Source organism: Pteropus alecto, unplaced genomic scaffold (assembly GCF_000325575.1).
Source record: "Pteropus alecto unplaced genomic scaffold, ASM32557v1 scaffold98, whole genome shotgun sequence".
Lineage (NCBI taxonomy): Eukaryota > Metazoa > Chordata > Mammalia > Chiroptera > Pteropodidae > Pteropus > Pteropus alecto.
The window spans coordinates 2935608-2959681 of NW_006443570.1; the positions used below are offsets into that span (position 1 = coordinate 2935608).

The 24074-nt window shown below is 52.6% G+C and overlaps 1 protein-coding gene across 2 annotated transcripts in view; it reads right to left on the bottom strand.

The window, feature by feature from the left end:
- LASP1 (LIM and SH3 protein 1) overlaps positions 1-24074 on the bottom strand; it is a 36539-nt gene that overhangs the window by 11617 nt on the left and 848 nt on the right. Inside the window, exons 1-4 of one of the 2 annotated variants that reach the window (XM_025041804.1) lie at positions 21106-21182; positions 17869-17963; positions 9022-9106; positions 1966-2073 (exon numbers count right to left, since the gene is read on the bottom strand). In XM_025041804.1, the coding sequence (XP_024897572.1) occupies positions 1966-2073; positions 9022-9106; positions 17869-17963; positions 21106-21162 (345 nt within the window). In that variant the 5' untranslated portion in view covers positions 21163-21182. Of the gene's footprint in view, positions 1-1965; positions 2074-9021; positions 9107-17868; positions 17964-21105; positions 21183-24074 lie in introns of those variants that run through there. The other variant, XM_006924720.2, reaches the window with a different exon arrangement.

Here is a 24074-nt window from a genome sequence, read left to right on the forward strand (position 1 = left end):
GCAGAGGACAATCAGCTAATTACAGCTCTGTGGTTAAGGATAAGATGGTTATCTCCTTAGGTGTGGATGTCTTGGCCACAGTGAGCTCTGTTACCAGGACTCCTCAGACGGTAACACCTCCAGTAACTGGTGGGTGGGGGAGGGAAGAAGAATGGGTGCCACAGGCCGGGTGTGGAATATTCTCGAAGCCTTTCGGAAAGGGACACACGTCTCTCCCCACCCCAAACCCACAGGCTGGAAGCAATAAGTAAATGTGTTGAGGGGTTGGAATTATAGATGGGGAGCAAGTGTCCATGATAAAAGACAAGAGTCTTCACTATGAAAAGCCACAGAGGTTGAAGAGTCAAATTCCAGCTTTGTGAGCCATTCCGGCTTTTCCCCATTACCCAAGGCGTCCCCCTTCCTTCCCCTTTCTTCATGGTGAGCTCTAAGACACCCACCTTCTTTCTCCTTCTTTACCTTTGGCCACGCCCCGGCTTGTAAAAAAGCAACTAAGACAGGCTTTTTGGGGGTTGGGGGTGGGATTAGAGTCCTGGGAGGCACACCCTCCCAGCCCAAGGGAAGCCCTCATTGTATGAAACCACAAATTTCAAACTGCAGGTCAACAACCTAGTTGTGAAACCCATTCAGTTAAGTCTGCAACCAGCATCTCTACAAAATAAAATAGAGGAGAAATATCTGAGTGTCCTCCAGTAGTAAAGCCTCTTTCATGAGATTTTCGATTCTGTTTTCTCTCTAAATAAATAAGCAGGTCTGTCTGGTGGGTCATGGTGTGAAATGTATTTCATTTGTAGGTTGCAGTCAAAGTCTGAAAGCTACCGTCTTGGGAATGGCTGGTTCTCCCAGCTTGGGCCTGGGTTCTGAAAGCCACTTGAGCCACTGTTGGAGCCCACTCTAAGCACAGCCCGACTAACCTCTAGGAGCATCTGCCAAGCAGGCCAGGTAGAGGGATGGGGAGCCCAGGGGTAAATGCCAGTTGGGCCACCTGAAACCCAGGCCCTCCACAGCCTCTATCCCCAGTCCCTCAGCCCAGAGCAACAGTGGTCAACTCGCTGACCCCGTCTCATTCCAGACATGAAGACAACTGCTTGCCTTGTGCTCCATCTGTAGGACATCCTGGCCCAGATGGCTGGACTTCTCTGCAGCTCTGTGCCCCAAGACTCCATGCATGGGTCTACAGCCTACATTCTGTGCTGTGGCTCACAGCAGCACCCCACCCCCACATGCCCAAAGCCCTCTCGGCAGCCTCCCCACAAGCCCAGAGCCACACACAGGCTGCTGGTCTACAGCTCGGCCAAGCAGGAAACTGAGGCCTGTCCCCTGGCCACAGGTCCCGTGGGGCCTGCTAATCCACCACCCACTCTCTACATCCAGCCCTGCGACAGCCAGACACTGCAGACCCTCCTAGCCCTGGGAGGGCCTAGGCCAGGGCTTGCAGAGCCAGCAGGCAAAGCCGGCTGGGGTTTTTACACAGGAAGGAAGAACAAGCCAAGGTGGGGGAGGAAGCTGAGGGAGGGCGGAAATGACTGCAATGTCAGCACCCAAAGGCAGACAAGGAGGAGGCTTGCCCCTCCCCACCCCTGCCACCCAGTTTTGACCTTTGCGCTCAGACAAAACAGCTTGTCTGGACCCTAACACCCACCATAGCCAAGAAAAAAAAACCCACGAAATTTCAAAGAGAGTGGGGGTGACTGAGCACGTAGGCCCTCCCTGAACACCCTACAGCCACCACCAAAAGTACAGTTCTTTAAAGGCAGAAATTCTATGTGGGCAAAAGGTGGCCAAAGGAGTCTGGGGCGCACAAAGAAACGGTATCTGGGAACCCCAAACCCTTCCCTTCTCTCTGTTCGAGCAGGCGTCAGCCAGGCCCTGGGGCCTCATTCATGTCTATCGGAGGGGCAGGGAGAGAATGCGAAGGAACGCAGCAGGTGGGTGTGAGGACCACGGGGGGGCAGGGAAGCTTACATTACTGATCTGGTCCTGGGTCTTCTTGATTCTCTGGAGTTCAGGGGTGTCTGCCACGACGCTGAAGCCTTTGCCCTTGTTCTTCTCAAACTCCTCCTTGTAGCGCACCTGGAGGACCAAAGCAGGAGAAAGACTAGGGTCAAGCCATGGGGAGAAGAGAGAGGACCCCAGCCTGTGTCCGCCTCTGAGGCAGCAACCAGCCAGGAGAGAGATCCTGGCCAAGAATCCTCTTGTAGTGGCATCTACCCCCATGACCCAACTCAAAGCAGAAGCCTTAACCAAAAAGTATTAGACTAATGATAATCTATTAATATGTATTCAGTGCATTCAGAGTGCCAAGTGCTTTACAGGAGCTATCTCATTTAAATCTTACCATATATACTATTATTAGCTCCATCTTACAGATAAAGAAACTGAGCCACAGAGAGGCATAGTCCCATGCCCAAGGTCACACAGCTTAGCAGCAAATGTCCAGAGTCACCAAGACAAGCTACAAAGGAGTCACCAAGACAAGCTACAAAGCCTCATCTGCCCGGCCTCATCTGCCTGACTCCTTATCCTTCACTGCTGGTCCATCTTGCCTGAAAGCTGTAGGAAGAAGGTTCTGTCCAAGGCTCTGAAGTCTGCCCCAGCCTTCACCCTAGTCAGGATGTGGCCCTACCTGCCAAGAGCTCATGGGAGTTTTTAAGTGACCAGCTGTGTGAGGGCTGTGCCAAGGGACAAAGATGGTGCCCAGAAAGGAGGGCGGAGGGACAGCCACTCAAGAGACTCAATCAATGAGTCTTTGACAGGCCCTGGCAGCTTCCTGGAGCCTGCCAGGCCAGCTTCTGAGGTCGATGCCATGGGAGGGGATGAAACTGGTAGGGGACAGACAGCACTTTGGAACAGGGTTCTAAGCTCCAGGGAAGAATCCCACCTGCCCTCCTATTCTGAGAATTCCATGGAAACTTGAATAGCAGAGAGACTCAAGTCAGATAGCAGAAAGGAGTTCCTAAACACAAGGAATTGAAATATGAGGATTATCTTGTCCTTCTCTGGAAGGTTTAAAGAACAGAATGCAAGCTGGAAATGTCCATGACACAGAAAACTGTTCCTTGGCTTCCAGAGACTTCGCTGTCCACCTCAGCAGCCAGCTGTTCCAAACCCCACCAGCTGCCTGGATTTCCTCCATGGGGGCTGCACTGTCCTAGAAGCAGTTCAGCCCAGGACACAAGGCCCAGGACCTTGGGAGTTTCCAGGATGACAAGTTCAGGCAGCTCCCAGGCATGGAATGATCAAACTGCAGTGCCGAGCTGCACTACGACCCAACCGATGACACACAACATGGATATAGCCATGGCCACACCTGTCAGTTCCTCTGTACACTGCCCAGGGGTCAGGGGTCTTTGTTCATCCCCTAGAGCCCTATGGGGGGCTCATCCATCCATGGGCTTCTTCCTAAAAGGTTCCGGAACCTCCTTTGTTTTGATCCAGACTGAAAACAAAGGCCTGGACATGCTAGTTCCCATCAGACCAGAAATTAACAGTGAATACAGGTACTAACACACCCCAAGGGCCCAGAGCTGCCCAGCATCAGCCCATCCGGGAAGACTTAGGCCAGCATGGTGACTCTTAGTGCTGGCGGGGAGGGGAGGAGGCGGGGGTTGCCCTCTGGGAAAGGGGCATCAGGGCAGATAAGGCACTTAAGAGTCAGAAAAATGTAGCTCCAGATACAGAAGCTCCAAATCCAAGGCCTCTAACCTCAATTTCCTTACCTATAAAAGTACTGTCATGGGAATCACGGGGAGGGGGCTTCCCATCAACAAGAATAGGCAAAGAGCCAGAGGGAGCTGGTATTAACACAGGCTCAGTCTCCCGAATGCTAAATGATCTTGGGCAAATGACTTAACCTCTTGAGCCTCAGTTTACAAATCTGTACAATGGGGATCATAAAACAAACCATTCCAATCAATGGCACAGATTACAGACACTGGCTCTAAAGCAGTCATCACAGCATAGAGCACACGGCAGGACTCACTGATAATGGTGGTTGTGAAAGTGCTTTGTCAACACTAAAGTGCTGAACAAATGCCAGTCCCCTACTCCTTCCTCTACTTCCTGGCCTGGCAAGGGTCAGGCCCCTAATCCAGGGGAATAATTGCCATGGCGACAATGCGATGACATCAGCGGGTTCCCAGGCTCAGGAACTACCTCTCCCTCCCTACTAGAGAAGGATAATTCATTTCACTCCTGGCACAGGGAGCCCAGAGAGGGTAGGGCTGGGGTGGAGTGGGGACCAAGAAAAGAAACAGTCCAGGGCTCAGCACCATTTTGCTGTGTGTCCCTAGGCAAGCCAGCCCCCCTCTCTGGGTCCCCTGAGAGGGGCTGGCTAGCTGATCTCTAAAAGCCCTCCCAGCTTTGGAGTTTGTGACCATATTTAAGCACCTGCAGGCCTGACTATGGAGAATCGAGGTAGGGAAGATTCTCTGAGAAACTGTTTGGTGCTGGAGTAGGTGACAGGTAAAAAGTAGAGAGCCAGGATTATAGGGAGGGCCCTGCCTAGAATCCTTCCGTCAGGGTTCATCACCCAAGCAGGAGTGTTTACCCTCATCTGGGATGGCTTGCCAGGTTGTGTATGGGGAGTATCTCTGAGGAAGGAAAAGACCTGCCCAAGGTCACTCAACCCAGTTGTTAGGAGGGGTCAGAGTGCAACTCAGTGCTATGGTGGATGACTCTATGCCCAGGAGCCTGGGCCTCCCATTCTGGGAACTTCCCAGACAGGGCCAGGACAGATGCCTGAGGCTCCTCAAGCCCAAACAACCACAGCCCATGGAATTCTACTTGTTACATGCAGATTTACTAAATATTCTCCCAGAATCTATCTTATCCCAACAAACAGTAGATACAAATGAATGTTTGTTGAGTAAATGATAAATGAATTGAATGTAGACACAAATCTCCAAACAAACAGGCAGTACGATTTGGAAAATAACTGCCTTGTTGATCCAACATAAAAGGAAAGCTCATGACTTAAAAAAATATATTGAAAAAAATACAATACCAACAATTTTCACTTTATGCACCTATTATGTACTGGGCCCACATACTATGTAACCCACTTACTTCTAACAAGAAAGAAAGCAAATTTGAAATTAGACACATGCAGATGAGGCTCAGAGAACTAATGAAAAAGGTCAATGCTGGAAGTTATTAACAGGTCACTGTGTCTATGCCTGAGCTTCATCATGCCCAAGTTCTATTTCTTCTCCAGAATAGCGATAGCAAACATTTATTGAGTGCTAACTCTATGCCAGAAACCGTTCTAAATCTTTGATATATACTAACATCTTCACAACAATCTTTGGAGAGAGGTAATTCCCATTTTACAGATGAAGGCACTCGGGCTCAGAAAGGTTAAATAACTTGCCCAAGGTCATACAGCTAATAGTGGCAGATCTAGGATTCGACCTTTGGCTAGCCAGCTTAGGTAAGAGTGACACACAGGTAGGCTGTCTGTAAATCACAGGATCCAAGATAAGAGAGTCGGAGCCCTGTCCCAGGGCAGGCATGGGGCTCTCCCGTCCCCTGTGGCAAGTCCCATGCCATGCTGGGATTACACAGCACTGTGACAATAAGGGAAAAAATGAAAGAGACAGTCTCTTCACACTTCAGCCTGGGCTCAGGGGGCCACACAGACATTCCCAGCTCAGCACCCCCCGCCCTCCAAAGATGTTGCCTCTACTCAATCTGGGGTGGGGGGTGGGAGACCTTCTGTGTAGGAGGGAGTGCTGGGGCCCAGCTGCCAGTTCCCTTCCTCAGCCAGGCCTGGGAGGACCACCCAGAAGGTCATTTCTGGTCAGCTCTGTGGTTACCTCCCCCACAGGGGAGGCTCCAGGTGTCCCAGACACCCAAAGTACTACTTGGGGCACAGTCTGGAGACGGGAAACAAAATCAAAATAGCACAGGCAGCTTCCCGGAGACTGAGAAGGGCTGATACACCAATACAGGCCCAGGATGGGGCCCTGGAAAGAGACTAGCTGACACCCTGGTGGGGTGGGGCATGGTAGACAGAGGAGGCTCCCACTTCCCTTCCAGCCAGCCACAGGCAGCTAGAGTCAGCCCTGCCCCCACAGCAGCCACAGGAACCAGAACCTGTCACCACCCCCAGGCCAGGCCAGCTCAGCCCTTCCAAGCCTCAGAGCAGCAGGCCCAGCCCCCGACCTCTAGGCAACTGGGGTTTGCTGTCCCCATTTTATCGGGGTAAAAAAAGCCATGAGAGGAAAGCGGCCAGGCTCAGACCACACAGCTGGGGAAGTGGAGGCGAGACAGAACTAGGCCTGCAAAGAGGGCAAGTCCTGTCTCTACCCTCTGCCTGCCCTAACCCTCAGCCCCCAGAAGCCCAACGACAGGAGATGAGAAGTATGTTCTCATGCAAAGCCCTAACTCCCAAGGTTTACACCCCTCATAGCAAAAAGAGGGTGAGCTTGAGTCCTTCAGCTCCATCTTCCTCCCTGCCTCCCAGCCCAGCTCTAAGCCTCTCGAAGTTATGTCTATGGAACCAAAACCCCACATCAGAATCACCAGGACAGTCAAAATGCAGATTCCTGGGCCCCACCCAAGGAGATTTGGGTGGGGCCTAGGAATCTGCCTTCTAACAAGTTCCCTCATTCATCCCCCCTGGTGACTGATATACCCTGCAGGCTGACAACATGGGGCTGGCGGACTGCAGAACTGCTAAGTGCAAAGGGCTTGAAATCTGCATCTGGGCAAGTGGCATGGCCTCTCTAAATCTTGGTGTCCCCATCTGTACAATAGGGATAATAAAAGCCCTTTCTTCCTCACCTGGTTGTGAGGATTAAATGAGGTCAGGGCCTGGCCCTCAGTGAGGACCTACTGGAGACTGACTGCTTTTCTCATGATTTCCCCAGCCTGCCTGAGTCAGGAGCCCGGGAACTCAGATGATGACCCAAAAGGGACCCCGAGGGAGGAAGGGTACCCCTTAGGGATCGAGTTCCAGAGGCAAAAAGAGCTGCAGCCAAGCTTTTGTGGGACCAACAAAGGCTGAGGGAATTATCCCAGTTTGAATTACTCCCGAGAATATGGGCATGTGTGTATGTGTGTATGTGTGTGTCTCCCTTGCCTCTGAGTGTGTACACACACTCCCACACCTCTGGATCTGCACCTTTCTAAAGACCCGCTGTCCCTCGCCCCCCGCCCCTCTTCCTCCAGGTCCCTCTGGTGAAGCTCCCACCACTTGAGGTTCTGACTGCCCCTCTTAAGCTATGAGTTGAGTATAAGTCACCCCACAATACTCTGGCCTGCCCGCCCCATGATGCCCCATCCACCTCTGGCCCTGGTGGGCTCCCCACAGGATGGGGAGTCTGGAGAGCAGTAGTCAGGGCCTGGGTATGGTCTGGCCAGAATCTTCTCTGTGCAGACCAGGCCGAGGGCCTAGCACTGTCTCGACCCTTCTCCCTGCCAATGGGACCACCCAGCCCTCAACTGGCAGAGGTGTGGTGTCCTCACAGGCTCCCCCAGCAACTGCAGCTTTCCTCTCAGAAGAGCGGAGGCCAGGCTGGCAGATGTGAGCTGCTGCCAAGGGACAAACCAGCTTCCTCCACTTGCTCCCCATCACTGTGGGCCCCACGCAGGCCGCACATCGTCAAGGTCATCGTACTCCAGAATGAAGAAACCAGAGCCCAGATACTGAAACTTCATTTACCCTGTATGTTCACGGGCAAAGGCCGGCGCCTCTCTCAGCCTTGGTTTCCTCATCTGACCCCCGGAGTAAGGTCAAGGATAAATGAGGTGAAGTAACCCAAAGTTACTTGCTAAGCTACAAAAGTCTTCACTAGCTTAAGGAACTATTGGGTTTATTATGAAGACCGAGATAGTTCTCCTTAGGAAGTTGGGCAGAGAATCAGAAAGAACAAGTCTCAAGAGTTAAAACAAACCACCATTCAAAGTCATCAGCGTTTATTTCCTCTTCAAAAAAGTGGGAACAATCCCGCCAACTGCACAGGGCTATTGTGAAGATTGAATGAGTTAATATGCCCAGAGCATTAAGCACTTGAAATACAGGCTGTTAATATTGTTGTTACCTCTACTACCACCTATGTGATCTTAGCAACTCTCTTAATGTCTCTGAGCCTTGGTTTCCTCAAGTGTACAATGGGAAAAACAGCACCTCCCTCACAGGGTTACTGAGAGGATTAAATGAGAGAATGCACGCAAAGCCCAGGGCTGATTCTCCCTCCTGTGACCTACCGGGTAACAGGGACTCAAAGAGGTCATGTCAAGATCAGGCAGCAGAAGCCTCACTCTAGAGGGATTAGGAGAGGTCCCCTTTGCAGCCCAGGTGGGCCCTCTACCATCTTCCTGGCCCTGGGCACCCTGCCTACTTGGTAAGTTCCCTAAGAGGTCTTTGCTAAAGCCCCGCCCCGCCCCACAGTCCAGTCCAGGTTTGTCCCAGAAGCCCTCCCAGACTCCCAATCAGGGTCAGCTGTTCTGAACCTTTCTCTTACTCCTCAGCATCCCCCAGACTGAGTTTTCTCTGGGGCAGGGACCTCATCTCCTCCCCTACTGCATGGCATAGCAGGTGTTCGGGAAAATCGAGCCCAAGGAGACAAAAGCAGACAAGCTATACGGGCCAAGGCCCTCTTCACAGCCTGCCCTCTGAGGGGTGCAGAAGGTTTGGGGACATGGCTACAGAGAGTGGGCTACGTAACCTGACTCACGTAAGCCTGGAAAGGTAAGTACCCCCTTTGAGGGTGGGTTTGAGTGGAGAGGAGAGGGGAACAGCTGTCCTCTACCATCTAAGAAAAAATGAGACACTCACACCTCTCCAAGACATTTTAGGTAGGAAAGGCAGGCATGTTCTCCCCCACTCCTTCCATAAAGTCAGGAAATATGAAGTAACTGGGTATGGGGGTGGGGGCAGGGAGACAAGCCACGTGCTAGGATTTCAGCACCTTGGCCTTGCTGAGTAACCCCAGGGGGAAGGAGCCTTTGCCAAATGCAGTGGTTACAACAGCCCTCCCTTCCCATCAGGCCCCAGCACTGGCCCCGCCCCCTCACCTGACTCTGGAGCTCGCTCTGTTGCTTGAGGCGGAGGTTTTCCGGGGTGTCGGCCACCATGGTAAAGGACTGCTTGGGGTAGTGTCTGCAAGACAGAAAAAAACAGAGTAGGGGTCACTCTGGGGAAAGGGCAGGAACTTCTGGGCTTCTTGCAGACCCCTGACTCTCTCCTGGCAACTTCTTACCCATGGACAGCCCCGTCCCAGCAGGACTATGCTGCCCATGCCAAGGGGAGGTGGGCATCTCTCAGACTCAGCCTGGGCTAAACTGGCAACACAGGCCTGAGTGGCTGCCCAGCCACAGAGAACTGTCTTAAGCCAAAGGAGGCCAGGGGGACACGGTAAGGGTTTCAGATCGCCCTGTTTGGGGGATAATCCATGCCTTTGAATCCACCACACAGAGAAGTCGAGGGGGCTGAGCCAGGTTGGGGTCAGGACAAAGCTTTACGCTAAGACCAGGAATGAGACTAACCAAGCAGAGGAAGGGATATGAAGACAGAAATAAAGGGAAAAGAGATATGCATATCCATGTCTCTTGTGGAGGCTTCGTGGAGGAGGTGGTAAGAAAGAAAAAATGCACACATCCCAAGTGGTATTTTGAAGGGCTCACAAAGTCCAATTTAACTGGAGTGCAGGCGAGAGATCAGCCTGATACTATAAAAGAGGTCACTCTCAGGTGACATAACATTATAAGAACAGTTGATGTTCACCCTGTGCTAAGGGCACACATGCCTTAGTTCATCAAATTCTCACAACCACCCTATTGTCCCCCTTTGACAGATGACAGGACTGAGGCTCAGAAAAGTTAAATGTGGCCAAAGCACAAAGCCAGTAAGTGCTGGCATCCAGACTGGCACCCACACAATCTCCCTGGAACACAGCACCCTGAACTAAACTCTCTACTCTCCAGACACCGGACAGACCAGGGGCCTGTCCCCCAGAAAGAGGGCTGGCTTGGAAGCAGCAGGAGCCAGGGAAGCCCTCAGAGCCAAGTCTGCAGGGACCTCCAGGACCATCTGGTCCAACCCCCTCATTTCCCAAAGGAGGAAATAATGTGCTGGCATGAAGTACTTAGGTAACTTCACAATTAACTTATCACATTGGTTTACTGTCTTTTCTCCCCACTGCTTCTCTATGAGGTAAGAATTTTTTTGGTCTCTTTTGTCCACTGATTTATCCCCAACTCCTAGAACAGTACCTGGTGTCCAATAAATATTTGTTGAATAAATGAATGTTGCATCAGGCGTCGAAGTTGGGCCAGGACTAGAACTCAGGTTTCTTATATCCCACTGGGTCAACATGAAGTGGTTTGTGTATCTGTGATGGTATGTGAAATGACTGGGGGTCCACATGGACCCCGACTATTTCAAGGAGTGGCAAGTGGCTTCTCTGAGCAGGAGCCAAGGTCTGGCCATCTCCAGCCCCAGGTGACCACACCTCACCACACTGTGACCACTAGCAGATCCCTGATTCACAAGCTGTTCCCAGGTAAGAGGTGGACTGCCCCCTTCTAGGCATGTTCCATGCCAGTTGGCTGCACGCCCTAGAGCTGGACATGAGCAGCCCCCTGCCTCTGTGCTCTCACTCAGCCTGGCATGTTCTCCAGCCACCCACACCACCTTGAGAAACAGCTACTGATAAGTGATTTCCCTCAGTGACAGGCAGAACTTGGGGTCTGGAGAACTCAACCCAGGGGCAGGGCATGACTAGAAAGGGCACAGTGTTAAACTCTGGCCCTGCCACTGACTCGCTGGGTGACTTTGGCAAATCCTTTTTCCTTCTGGGCTAGTTTCACTATCTGGACCTAAGTGATTGGACCTAGGTGTGCCCCAACCCCTACCCTCCACTGCCTCGCCTGGTACCTCCCAGATCAGCCCAGGCCCACAGCTGCTTCACCAGAGGGAGGAGGGAGAGGAGGCTGAAAAGTAAACACAGGTGTCTGCAGTTGGCATGGCCCACAGATGAAAGTGGGCCTAAGGCTGTACATCCAGTCCCCAGGCTTGCCCCAGCTCCACGAAACTAGAGCCACCCAAAGCTGAGGAGTGCCACTCAAAATTCCTGAGCAGTTCCAGGGAAAGCAAGGCTCAACGGGGAGTGTTCTTGGAGGCTAGAAAGAGAAGAGCAGGAGGGATCTAAGTAAGATCTAGCAGAACTGGCTGGCCCTGAGGTCCTAAGAGAAAGGGCTTCAGAAATGACCCTCCCACCAAATCAGAGGCATTCTGAAGGTGCCATGGGTTGGGGGGTGTGGTGAGGAGGGCATCTGTAAGTAGAGACTCATGTGGCAGGGGAAGGAGTTTAGGTCCTAAAGCAGAGGGGTGGAGGAAAAGACCCCCAGGGCAGCTCTGGTCCAGACCTTGAAGGATCAATTCTGAGACATGGTGCCAATCAGCATTTGATGGGGCCAGGTAGCTGGCAGGCTCAATAAACACATGTGCATGGGAGCCAGTCTGCAAACCTAGAGTTTCCCATTTGCCTGAATGGGTTTAAAATGAAGTGCCAGCTTCAGTGGCCCAAGGACAGCCAGGCATGTGTACTTGACATGCACCCCTACCCTGCAGTTCCTACACACACTGCGTCATTCCTCACACATGATAAATGTATAGATGGCCCTCTGCAGATATGCGTTTCCTAGACACTGAGGTCAGCAGTTCCACACGCGACAGCGCTCATTACAGGGGGATGGAGAAGACCCCGGGGTGGGGGGGTCCACAGAAGGGATCCAGGAGACCCCCCAACATGCAGCAAATGCCTCTGGGTGGGAATGGTGGGTATTTCATCTTCTCCTTGGAGCCGTATGAGTCCTAGATCTCAGCCTCCCACAGCCAGAGCACTAATCCCATCAGAAGGAAAGGGGAAACCAGCCTACATGTTGATTGGCTTAATCTGGCAGGCAGAGGAAGGGGATTTTAATCCTGAATCAGAGTAACTAGCCCCCAATCTCTTACCCCCCCACCCTAATCTCTAAACTCAGGCCAAAGGAAGGCAGGCAGACATGCTGCTCAGGCTATATTCCTCCTGCTGGGTCAACCCTGTTTCCTCCCTGCAGCCCCCAGCCCTGGCGAGACAACCCTGCCTTTCCCTTCCCTTGCTCACTGCGCTTCAGGTTCCCATGGCAACCTCATCCTCAGCTCCAGGCAGGAGAGCAGGCAGAGCAGGCAAAGCAGGCAGACAGAGAGAGATGGAGAGAGAAAGAGATTGTGGGGGTGGGGAGGAGACAGACAGCAAGGGTGTCCTCAACTACGGAGGGCCCATGAGGGCAAAACCAGGAGACAGTGTCTGCAGGATCCTTATAGGTAATTTAGGTAAGGAAGAAGGTGCCCCACGTTTGTTTTCAGAGGGGAAGACACAACAGCAGTGCTGTGCCCCTCCCCCACCAGCATGACTGCCCTGGAAAGGGCTCCAACTGATCTGACCTCCTTCCAGAAACAATTGCTGGGAATTTTACCTTTTCCCTCCCTCTGTTCTCAGGTTGAAGTTCTGCCTACCCACTACCCTCACATCCCAATCAAGATTAATGGATATGTGTGTATGCCAGTGTGGGCACTGAGACAGAAGAGGGGCCACCCATCCCCAGCTAGTGACCCCACTGAGACCTCAGCTCCACCAACAGACTGGCCCATGGTGAGAGAACAAGAGGCCAGGATGGGGAACCATGCATCCCAACCCTGGCCTGGCGCTGGGTCCAGAGCACAGCTGCTCTTTGTCCCTTCCTGGGCCAGCCTGTGCCCAGCCCCTTGTTAATCATTCAACGCAATGGGCCCTCTGCAATGCCCCTCCCAACCCTCCATAGCTGTACCAGCTGCTCTGGAGAAGACAGAGCCCACAGGACAGGAAGTCTGGGGGACAGGGGAAGGGATCTTCCCTTTCAGCATCTATCCATGAGAGCAATTAGGCAGCTGTTAGCAGTAGGCTAGGCCTCCGGGAGAATTTACAGGCACACAAAGTGAATTCTTGACATACTGCATCCTGTGCACATTCCTCTTGCAATCCGCCACAAGGCTTTGGGCTAGAAAATGCAGATGTTATCAATGTACCCATTTTATAGGTAAAGAAACTGAGGTTCCGTGTCAAGGACGGAGACTTTACCCAATGCATTCCCTCCACCACTGCTCCCCAGTCAGCTAAAAGCAACCTGACATCTCTCTCTCAGGTGGACCTCAGTCCCCCACCAGCTCTCAGACCTCTGGGGAAAGAAGTGATTAGCAGGGTGAGTAGAGAACAAAGTTATAATGTTTCAAATCCAACCTGTTTCCAAGCTTAGCCCCTCTGGGGTCTCTCAGACCCCCCAGTCAGAAGCCACCTACTCCTTATAACTTTTCTAAAGTAGGTGTCTCGAGACTCTAGACAATGACCTGTGCAGATGCAGGAAAAGGGGCCTCTGTCCCAGGAGAGGGGCTATCCCTGAGGACCTCTGAGTCACCTTCCTGCTCAGAGGGACTGTGAGAACAGGGAGGATGCTGAGAAGTTGCTAGGCTCCTGCTTATGGGCTTACTGGGGACAGCGACAGTTTGTAGGGTGCAGCCCCACTTCTAGTCCTGCCATTAGCTGTGTTCCAGAGGCAGAACAAGAACAGATTGAAGAGCCTGAAAGCACAGCGCCCCTTTCTGCAACCTCACCCCTTCCAGCCTAGGACCCCTTCAAAAACCACAGCTTTTTGTTAAAGGAGGAACAGAAATACATCAACAAAAGCAACAAGGAGCCTTTGGTTTTACCAAAAGGAAAAAAAAAAGTCCTGACATCCTGCCTCTGGAAGGAGCTGCTGATCCCCCTGCTGGGAACACTGCCCATGGGCAGCAGGGAGGGCTCCCTTCTAACCCAGTTTCTCACCAGTCCCCCAGGCCTAAGGGCTGAAGTGGTGGGGATAGGAAGCAACAAGGAGGCATTGTTTGACCAAAGAAAAATAATGAGCAGCCCAAAAGATCAAGGCTAGCCATGAGGAAGAACTTACCAGCCCTCAGGGATTGGAGACAAAAAAATTCAGTGACGACAAAATATAAAATCAATGGCGGCTCCTGCCCCTGGAGGTAATATATAAGTTATTCTTCCAAGCTGGGCAAGGCATGAGAACACTGGGCCTCAGTTTCTGTATCTACGAAATGGGGATATTAGGAAGCAAAGTGACCCCTGAGGTTCCGTGAGGCCCTGACACCTCTAAGTACGAGGAGGTGTGGGGTCTGCCTGGAGGCCACGACTGGCCACTATGAATGCCTCTTTGAGTGTGCCTTCCCCATCCCAAACACACCACACACACCCCTTGTACTCTCACTCCTAGTGTTAGCCCCTGCTCCCGGTCAGAGGCAGAGAATTCTGGGGAGGCAGGAAAGCCACAGGCCCCAGACCTGGATTTGCCTACCACTGCCCCATAGCCTAAGAGCAGCTGGGATTTGAGAGTGTGCTAGAATCCAGAGACACTTTGAGCACCCAGCTCCACCAGCACAGGCCCACCCCCCCGCTCTCTGAGGCCTGGCAGGAGTAGGACCATAGCTCCTTGTTCCCCAGAACCAGGGATATCTCCATCCTCCGCAGCCCCTCACTCCACAGCTCAAGGAAACTGCAGGATGGAATATCTGCAGCCAGTGAAGAGGGGAAGGGTACAATTGAGCACCCCGCTGTCCTCCCCAGCCCATATCCACTCCGTATTTGACACTCCAAAAGCTGGTTCCCCTGGCCTGCAACTCCACCCAGGGTCTGCAACCTCCACTAAAGCATGGCCCCCAAGAAGGAGCAGATAGCACATTTCTCCCCACCCCCAACCTCCAGATCTAGACTATTTGTATGGAGACAAAGCAGCAGGTTTGTAATGTGGACAGATCTGCCCAGCTTTCAGAAAATGTAGTTTACAAAACAAATAACTGAGGGCATAAATACTCCTCTAACCAATGGAGCAGGCTCTCCCTGTCTACCTGGAAGCTTCAAAAAAGAATTCAATTAATAGTGGTTCTTCCACCACTGGCTATTGTGCAGAAATGGGCAGGCACGCCTCTACCTTGCCATGGCAATGCACCAGTGGCTATGGCCTGGGAAGTGGGAACACAAACACTGCCTGTTCAGTCTGCCTCCCTGTCATTTCATCCCAGCCCCACGTCTGGCAGAGTGTGTGTCTGGATACACCAGGCACATGTGTAAGTGCACGTCCATGGGGGTCACCACCATCCAGACGGATGTGAGCTCTGGCCTGTGTTCTCCCGCCTGCCTCACCCTAAAGCAAGTCTGGTAAAAGGAGAGAAATAGAAGAGGCCTTTTTACTGCTTACAGTCACTTTCCAGAACCTAAATCTCAGTCTTGAGAAGGCCACTGAGGAAAGACAGATAGCTTTCTTCTCTCTTGACCACCCCGCTGCTGGCTCTCTTGACCACCCCTGATCCTGGCTCAGGGACTAGCCAGAGATAGGCAGAAAGCAGAGACCTCTCTGTGCACCTAACTCACACTCACTCACTGGGTGGGCACAACTCCCAGGCAAAATGCCAGAAGAGACCACCTGCTTCTCTGGCTTCTGAGCAGGAGGTGCTACTGAGAAGGAAGCCAGATCTCGTCCACAAAGCAAGGCCAGGATGGGTTTTAGGGCAAAGCTATACCCTAGAAACCTCAGGATTTGGAACTTGAATGTCACTGGAAAATGGGGCTGGAAGCAGTGAGAAAACAGAAAGGAATGAGAGTGAACACTCAGCACAGTGCCCAATACCCTCTGGTCTCAAGTCCAGAGTCCTAGGGGAGGAAGTTTTAACCATGGGGAAACCGAGGCTCAGACAGGTCCAGAGGGCACTCCGTGCAGGCTGGGCCTGCATCTGGTTTATCCTGGAATTTCCATGTCTGGATAGCTGGCACAGACCAACTGCTCAGCAGAAGCTGGCTGAGGGAGTGCGAACGCCTCGGGCAAAGTGCTACTACAGCTAGACTGAAACACAACTGGGCCACAAAGCCCCCAAATCTTCTCCTTCCCAGGTAACATCCCAGGTGGACCAAAGGTCAACTGGGTGTGGCACCGGCAGGGCTGTAAAGGCTGGGAGAACAGAGAGGGGTCAACCTGCTTCTCTGGCTGGGGGCCAGGACACAAGACAAGGAACCTCTGCTTCTGCAGGCCGGAAGCAGTATCCAGGATTGAGTGCTTCATCTTCTGCCTCCCCTAGAGCCCCTCAACCCCTGTAAGGAGCGCCCCATCCCATTTGCTGCAGCCTCCCGAGAAGAGAGTGAAAAAAGTAAGCTGGGACTTTGACACTAGGCTGAGAAAATACAGAGAAAACAAGGACATGCCTGATTTCTTTCACCAACTCCCAATGCTCATTGAATTCTAGGCTACTGGAGTCTTAGGAAAAGCATCAGTCCCTGCCACCTACTAGGCTTGGGGCTCAGTCAGACTTCTGCCTGGATGGGCAGAGGCTCAGAAGCTGCCCCCAAGAGCCTTGGTGCCCAGAATCTAGCCTGAAGAGGTCCAGTAATCAACGAGTTAAAACTGCCCAGGCTTTGGTGAACCTCACCCCACACCCCAACAGAGGGAGGAAGTGGCAGAGAATCAGGGCTTGTGTGAGCCCTTAAGAATTTGAAGAATGTCCCATTTCCCTTGGGGGGGTGGGAGGGGTTGGTGGGGGGAAGAGGACCAGTGGAAGCTAATAGAAGGGGCAGCTGACTTGGAAGAGCTGGGACAGAGCTATGACCCTCTTTCTACCCCAGGCAACCTTCCCAGTGCCCCAGTCTCTCCCAGAAAAGACAACACACATGTCGCTTCTTGAGCATGAGATCTTTTCAGAAATCTGTTTTCCCAGCACCTGGCATAGGATAGCATGTAGCAGCCAGCAGGCAATATATGCCTGATGAATGAAAAAAAAAAAGAATAAGGAGATGAGGCTGTGGTATTAGCAGGGGCACGGGTGTATAGTAAGGGAGAGACAGCCTTTCAAAGGGGTTTAAGCCCCCAACCCCTGTTAGACAAGCTTGAAAGTTACCCTCCTGGGTAAACTTCAGCTGCAAAGAGCCTCCTGACTGAGAATTAAAAAGGGGAAAAAAAACGTCAGATACAGACTTGTTTTAAATACTGATCTTGTCACCAACTTGAAGTGACTTGACCTTCTAAAGCCCCTACCTAGCACGGTGGCTGGGAGCTACTGCATGAGCCATGGACCAGCCCTGAGTTTGTACAAGGTCATCCAGAAGATGGAAGATGTTGTACTCTCTGGTAGGCATAGGATGGGGGACCCCACCTCTATCTACCTCCTTGCAGCAGTCCAGGCTGCAGGTCCCAGTGCAGAAGGAAGAGTCCAAGCCAACTCCACCGAAAAAGACACAAAGGTCGGTGCAGCCTCCCTCAGCAGGCAGGGAAGAGCTCTGCCCCGGGCCAGGCCACTCCTTCCTGCTGCCCCCACACCCCTTCTCAAGAAAGGAACACTAGGAAGGGCTGCAGCCAGGAGCTCCCAAAAGCCTAGTGCCTAGACCCTTTGGGAGGAGGCAAGTGAGAGAAGGAGAAGCAGAAAACACAAGGGGGCACAAACAGGGCAGCTCACTTTTTCCTGAAAGACCACACTAGATCCGCCCTTTGCAGCAGGGTGCAATGAGAATAATATGCCTGCTTTACTGAGTGTGAACTAGCCTCTCACTAGCCACATAATCTTAGGAAAGTCCCTTCCCTGCCCCAAGCCTCAGTTTCCCTCTCTGTAAAATGGGAATAACGGCCCTTACTTCATCCAGCTATGGTGAGGACTAAATGTGATTGACATTCAACAAAGAGAGTGCGGATGTGCTGGAAAATGCCACCTTGTAGTTACTGGAACAGTCACCTTGTTGTTATTAGAACAGAAGGAAGAATGAGGGAGGGAGCCAGGGGTCCCGCCCAGACCCCGCCAGAGGCAGTACTCACGCGTTACAGTAGGGTTTCTTCTCATAGCCCTTGTAGTTCTTCATGTTGAGTGTCATCTTACAGGTCTCGCAATGGAAGCATGCTTTATGCCAGAACTGGGGACAGAGGCAGAAGGAAGACACCCATCAGACACCAAGACTTCAGGAAGTGGGGCTCAGGCCCTGGGAAGGAGCATTCCATCCCAAGGACTGGAACACAGAATCACCCTGGGTGAGCTGGGGATATCTCAGGCCACAGGCTCTGGCAGCTGATGACACTCCCCTCCCCATCCCCACCAGTCATTTGAGCTGTCAAGAGGGAGAGAGATGAGCAGATGTGAAGGGTGAGTGGGGAAGAGGCTAGTAATAGTAGTGGCAAGCTGTCCCCAAAATGTCGGCTCCACCTCCCCAGATCACCACCGCTGTCCCCAGTTGGAGAAGCCTCATTGCTTATGCAAAGCTGCACCAGTGTTGCTAAGAAGCCACTGCTGAACGTGAGGGGCAGCTCTTCAACCTTGACAAGGCCTAGAGAAGAGAATGAGGGCCCAGCCCCCCCAGCACTCAGGCCCAGAACCCAGGCACTCCCAGGGCCTCCGTGAGCTGGGGTGGTGCTCCAGCTCTGACACCTCTCACTTCCCGTGGGACCCCTCACCAGAGGATTGAGAAGGGTACTCCAGCTCTAGCCACCACTTTCTGCCTTCCCTCATCCTTCTCCCACCCCTCAGGCAGTAGGAGAGCACCCAGCAGCTAGTGTCCCTAGGCACTGAAGAGCACAGCTTAAAAACTTTGGAGGGGGCTAACCCCATAACAGACATCAAAGTTGCACCCTGACTAGCCGTATGACCTTGGTCAAGGCCCACACCTCTAAGCCATTTCCAGGTCTGTAGAACAGAAATGATACCTGTGCCTCCCAGGACTGTTGACGATTAAGTGAGAAATCTGCAAAGCCCGCAGTACAGCACCTGGCACCTCTAAGTACCCGAATGTTAGATGCTGGGCACGGCAGATATGAACCTCAACCAAGGCTCAGCAGCTCATACTGGAGGTTTGTGTGTGTCGGGGCAGGGGGGTGCTGGAGGAGCTCACAGCTACACCGAGGGGGAGGATAAGTGACATGTATGACTCCAGCAAAACCCTGAGACCCAGAATGGAGCAATCAGAACCAATCCAGGTGGCCAATGGAGGGGAAGAGTTGAAGGCCGTGAGAGAAAGGGATAAGAAGCAACAGAAATGACCCCATCTTAAGAAATGCTGACACTCTGGCAAATCCAGGCAAATAAGATCTGTCCTTGGGAGCCCAGGGTGAGGCCCAGGACCTGCAACCAGGAGTCTAGCTTCTAGGACCCCAGAATCCCAGCTGCCTGGGTGACCTGGTTGGCTTGTCTCTGCCCCATGAAAGAGGCCAGAAGCCAAGGAAGGACCCATGGAGACTTCTGAAGGTGATCAGCACAGGGCTGACTGTTGGCCATCTGTCAAGGAATTCCTCCAAGACAGTATTTTTCAAAACGTGTTTCCCAACCAAGGGTGCTTCTGGGACACTTTGGAAGAGGGGACAGAAAAAAGGAAGCTGGGAGGATGGGATACCACCTCCCCAATCCTGGCCCACTCCGACCAGAGACCATGGGTAATTTGGAGGGTGATCACCTTGTAACAAGGTGCTTTCCCTGTCAAGGAGACCCAAAGGAATATCCAATGGTGGAATAGTGATGAAGAGACAGGAGAACCTTCTTTTGGAAAGCAGGCCAGCTGGAAGTCTGGAAGCAAAGGGATGGCTGGTCTAAGCTTGGCCCCCGCCCCAACGGGGGCCTATCCCAGAGCCTGGCCCAGACTCCTACTGGTGCAAAACCCCGACACATACAACCCACCCACCAGAAAACTAGAACAGGGTAGTCCCCGCCCACATCAGCCCCCCAAAGTGACGGCCTCCCTCCCTCTCCCAAAGCCTGGGAGGCACTGGCAGAGTGCCTCAGCCCTGTTACCACCCAGTCTGCTTGGCTTCTGCCTGCTTAGCCGCATATGCCCCTGCCTGGGCCCCCACCTCTCCGCACCCCCACAGGGCCCTGCCAGGAAAAACATTCTCTGGAATCCAGATCATGACCCACTTTCACACACTCACACACACACACACACACACACACGCATCTGCAGGAATACACACTGTCCTAGGACTGGAGACCTCCAAAGCTGCTTCCTGATTAATCTGAGGAAGACAAAGGGAAGAAGACGGGCATCCTTACCCTAGCAGATGGCCAAATTCCACCTTGGAACAAAGCCCCTTGGAAAGGAGGCAGAGTATACTGACCAGGCTGGGGGTACAGGGCCAACACCCAATCCAGGGGTTCCAACAAGACCCTTCCTGGCTGCCATTTGAAGGGGAGACCCCATACAAGGGGATGGTGTCCATTTCCATCGGTAGTTCTTCTCCACCTCACCCCCAGAGACCCCTTGCTCTCAGCTAGACACACTAGAGGCTGGGGCGGTGGTCATCCATTCTCTTACAGGGGGCTCAGGAGAATAATGAAAACAAGAGTGGACTGAGTGCCTTCAGGGTAACTACTGATCTCGGTCTCTGCATCTGTGAAGTGGAGCTAAAAACCAGGGACCTGCAGAGCCTTGGGAGGAGTAATGAGACGACATGGGCTCCAAGACTCAGGAAAATCCAGCAGCTCCTGCGACTGTGTCCTCTTTGGAGTAGGAAGGTGGGAGACAGGGAGGACGAGTCACTCAACAGCCCTTGTGGGCCAAGCCTGGACCTGGTACCCCAAGGGAACACCATCCCCTTGATGAAAGAAACCCCACCCCTATTTGGTCAAATCTGGTGAAGAACACAGTCAGGGAATTAAGCCAATACGACCCCACAATGACCCTCTCTGCCTCCTTCCCCTGCCCCATAAGCCCTGTCTCAGAGCAAGAGTCACCCTTTCTGAAAGGCCCCAGGTAAGATTTCAGAGAAATATTCCTGGGACTCAGGGTTCAGGGGAGCAAAGTACACCTCTGGGCAGGCAACTCTAATCCTTCTCGCTGCCCTGGAAACCCACTGTTTCCCTTTCACAAAAAAATCAGACTTTTGATGCCTGTTAGAAGCTTCTCAGCCCATCACCCTCAAGTCTCCCCTGCCTGCAGTTCCAAAGCTGCAACCCAGAACACCCACTCCACAGAAAGGCAAACAGAGGCTGATGGGGGCAGAAGCAAGATCACCTGCTTGGGCCAGCCCCTATCTCTCTGGAATCACTGTGGAGGTGGGGGAAGCACTACTCACAGCTCTGGATGACACGGAAGCAGCCAGCTTCAGGTCACTGTGCCTGCAGCCTGGCATCTTACCCCCTGCACCCAGGCTGCCATGACTCAGGTTTGAAGTATGAGATCTTCCTCTCCCTTCCTGTAGCCCAGGGTTACAGTTTCTCCCTTCTTCAGGGGCAATACCAGCCCCACCCTGACTGGATCACCAGATCAGTTCAGTTGGCCACCTGGGCCGTTGGCTTAAAGGCACAGACCTTGGCTGCACCTCCAAAAATTCCCAGGGGGAGATGATTATTCCTAGCACCCCAACTCCAGGCAAAAGCCCAGGCCTAAGGCATCCCTCAGGCCAGGGTCAAAAGGGGCAGCACAACCATGGACACTAATGAGATAGTGTAAATAAAAGTAGTTTTTGCAAACACAACAGGCAGAAGAGCTGAACACAAAGAACTTTAGATTTGAATTCCAGCTCTGGCCAAGAGGAGAACGAGCCACATAACCTGAGTCTCCATTTGTGGAGTTCATCATTTACAGGAGCAACCACATCTGTTTTCTGAGGCTGCTGTGAAGACTGAACCTGGCACATTGCAAGTAGTAGTAGCTACTATAAATGGATGGCCACAAGGTGATTGTTGGGTACTCTCAGCTTTAACTGGGAAAATGGGATACCAGCTGTGTCCAGCCCAGCTTCCTTCTACCTTCCTGCCCCCATGGGGGTGGCAGGGTGGGGGATGGTTCAGACAGAGGGGAGCCCTCCTAATGGTGGATTCCAGGGGAACTGGCACCCATATATCCTCTCACCTTCCTGAATGAATGCCTCCACCTTTTTTCAGGCCCAGGAAAGCAAGCCAGGGGAGAAGGACAGGGCAAGATTCAGGTCCCCAAATACAAATGCTTCCCAACAGGGTCTGGGTCAAAACTCTAGCCCTCCCCTCCCAAAGGGCTCTGCAGCAGCCCTTCAGAATGCTTGGCACAAAGTAGGTGCTCAATAAATATTTGTCGAATGAATGACAAATGAGGTCACCCTGTTTCTTCTTCAACACTAATCCCAGAAGTCCTCTGGGAAAGCAAATCTCGATCTCCTTCCTCAAACACCATCATCAGCAATACATATTTATCCAGCATGCAGAGCACACTGGGTACTGCAGGTTGGGGGAAGGGTGGCCATCAGAGGTGACATGGCCTTTAGCCACCTAAGCCTTTGGGAGATAAAGCTCAAGGAGGAGAAAAGGCTAACACACCAAGGACATAGCTTGTGCTTTGGGTCACACTGTGGGCTACATGCCATAGGAAAATTGTAGTGAACTGGGGAGATCTAATTTGACTCTCCTATTGTGAAGCCTTAGGAAGTTGGTTAGCGACCTTGCCTGTGAGGACTGAATGTTTCCCCTCCCAGGTCTCAGACCTTGGGGCACCAGTTCCCCAGGTGGATGTGCCAGTCCTTATAGCCCGGAAGAGATTAGGAGGAATAAGTCTGATACATGGGTATTCCAGGCCTCCTGCTCAGTGCAGGGTTGGGGGGAGTGGGGCGTCTCCCCAGGGCCATCTCCTACAGGGAGAACTCTAAAAAGAGGAATTATCAACTCTCACTTCTGAAAACAACCCCCACCTGAATGTCTTCTTCAGCTGGGGCAAGATAACAGCTAGCTGGGAAGGGCACCTTGCAGGATCCCTGCCCTGCTCCCCTCTAACACACAGCGCTACAGTTCTTTACGAGGAGAGCCAGATGTGGGGCTGGACAGAGTATCCCAGGAAGGTAGGGCAGGCACAGTCTATACCACATCCCCTTAAAGGCACTTTAGTGCACTACTCCATCTCCAAGGAAATGACATCATCATACCCATCTGACAGATGGTGAATATTGAGGCCATTCATAAAGCTGGTAGGAGTAGACCTGAAAAGAAGACATCTCCCAACTCCTGGACTAGCAATCTCTCCATCATGTATTGCTTCTGCCTTATATGGGTGAAAAGTGCCCACAGCATCTTTCCAATTCATGACTGTGAAGAAGGGGAGCACAGAAAACTCAAGATACAGAGGTCAAAACCCCTACCACCAGGGAAGAGCAAAAACATCAGTGTGCAAGGACAGATAATTCCTCAGTTAGTGCCTCCAAATTCCAGTCCTGCCCTCCAGGGGTTGCCGTGCTCATTAGGAAGGAGAGGACCCACATTCCTTGTACCCACAATATGGCCCTCCTCTCCTGCTGTCCAGCCAAACCCAGGAGAGAGTTAAACAGCAGCAGCCCCATATGGCCCCTTCCTCCAAGAGCAAGTTCAAAAGTACTTCAGAACCTTGGCACCCCACCTCCTCACCCAGACTCAGACGTCAAAGGTCACTGAGGAAGCGCCAACCCCAAGAGGAAGGGGCGAGACAACAAATATCCAATGAAATGTCCTTTCCCAAACAAAATGTGGCTCCAGGTGGGCAATGAACTCAGCCCGAAGGCTCTGCACCCCTCTTCCATCCCTTCTATGTCCCCCACCCTTGCCAGTTCAGACCGGCACAATGAGGAAGGGAGCAAAATCACAGAGGCCCCGCCTCCAGACTGGGGCGGCATGCACAGGAGGCAGATTTTGCCTCAGAATCTAAGGGAGCTTAAAAGAGGACCGGATCCGACCCCAAACTGCTGAAAACATCCAGTTCTACTCTCCACCCACCTCCAAAAGTATAATGGCAACCAGATGAACATGGGGAGGGGGCGCGTAAAGGCCCTCAGAGGACAGTGAATTTCCAGAAGGCCACCCTCCCCCCCAAACACCTCCCCTTTTCTTGCCTTTCCCTGAACTCAGCCAACCCCACCCTCCATTGGGGAAACCTGCTTTGAAAAGTTAGCTCTTTGTTCTACAAGCCGGTCTCAAGCTCTGGAGATCTCTGTGAAGCACCCCCCCACCTACCCTATTCCAGCACCCGACCCCGCCCCGCTCCTGCTGGGCGGCCCAACACCGCGAGTTGGCCTCTAATTTGAGGTGGGGGCTGGGAAGCTATGGA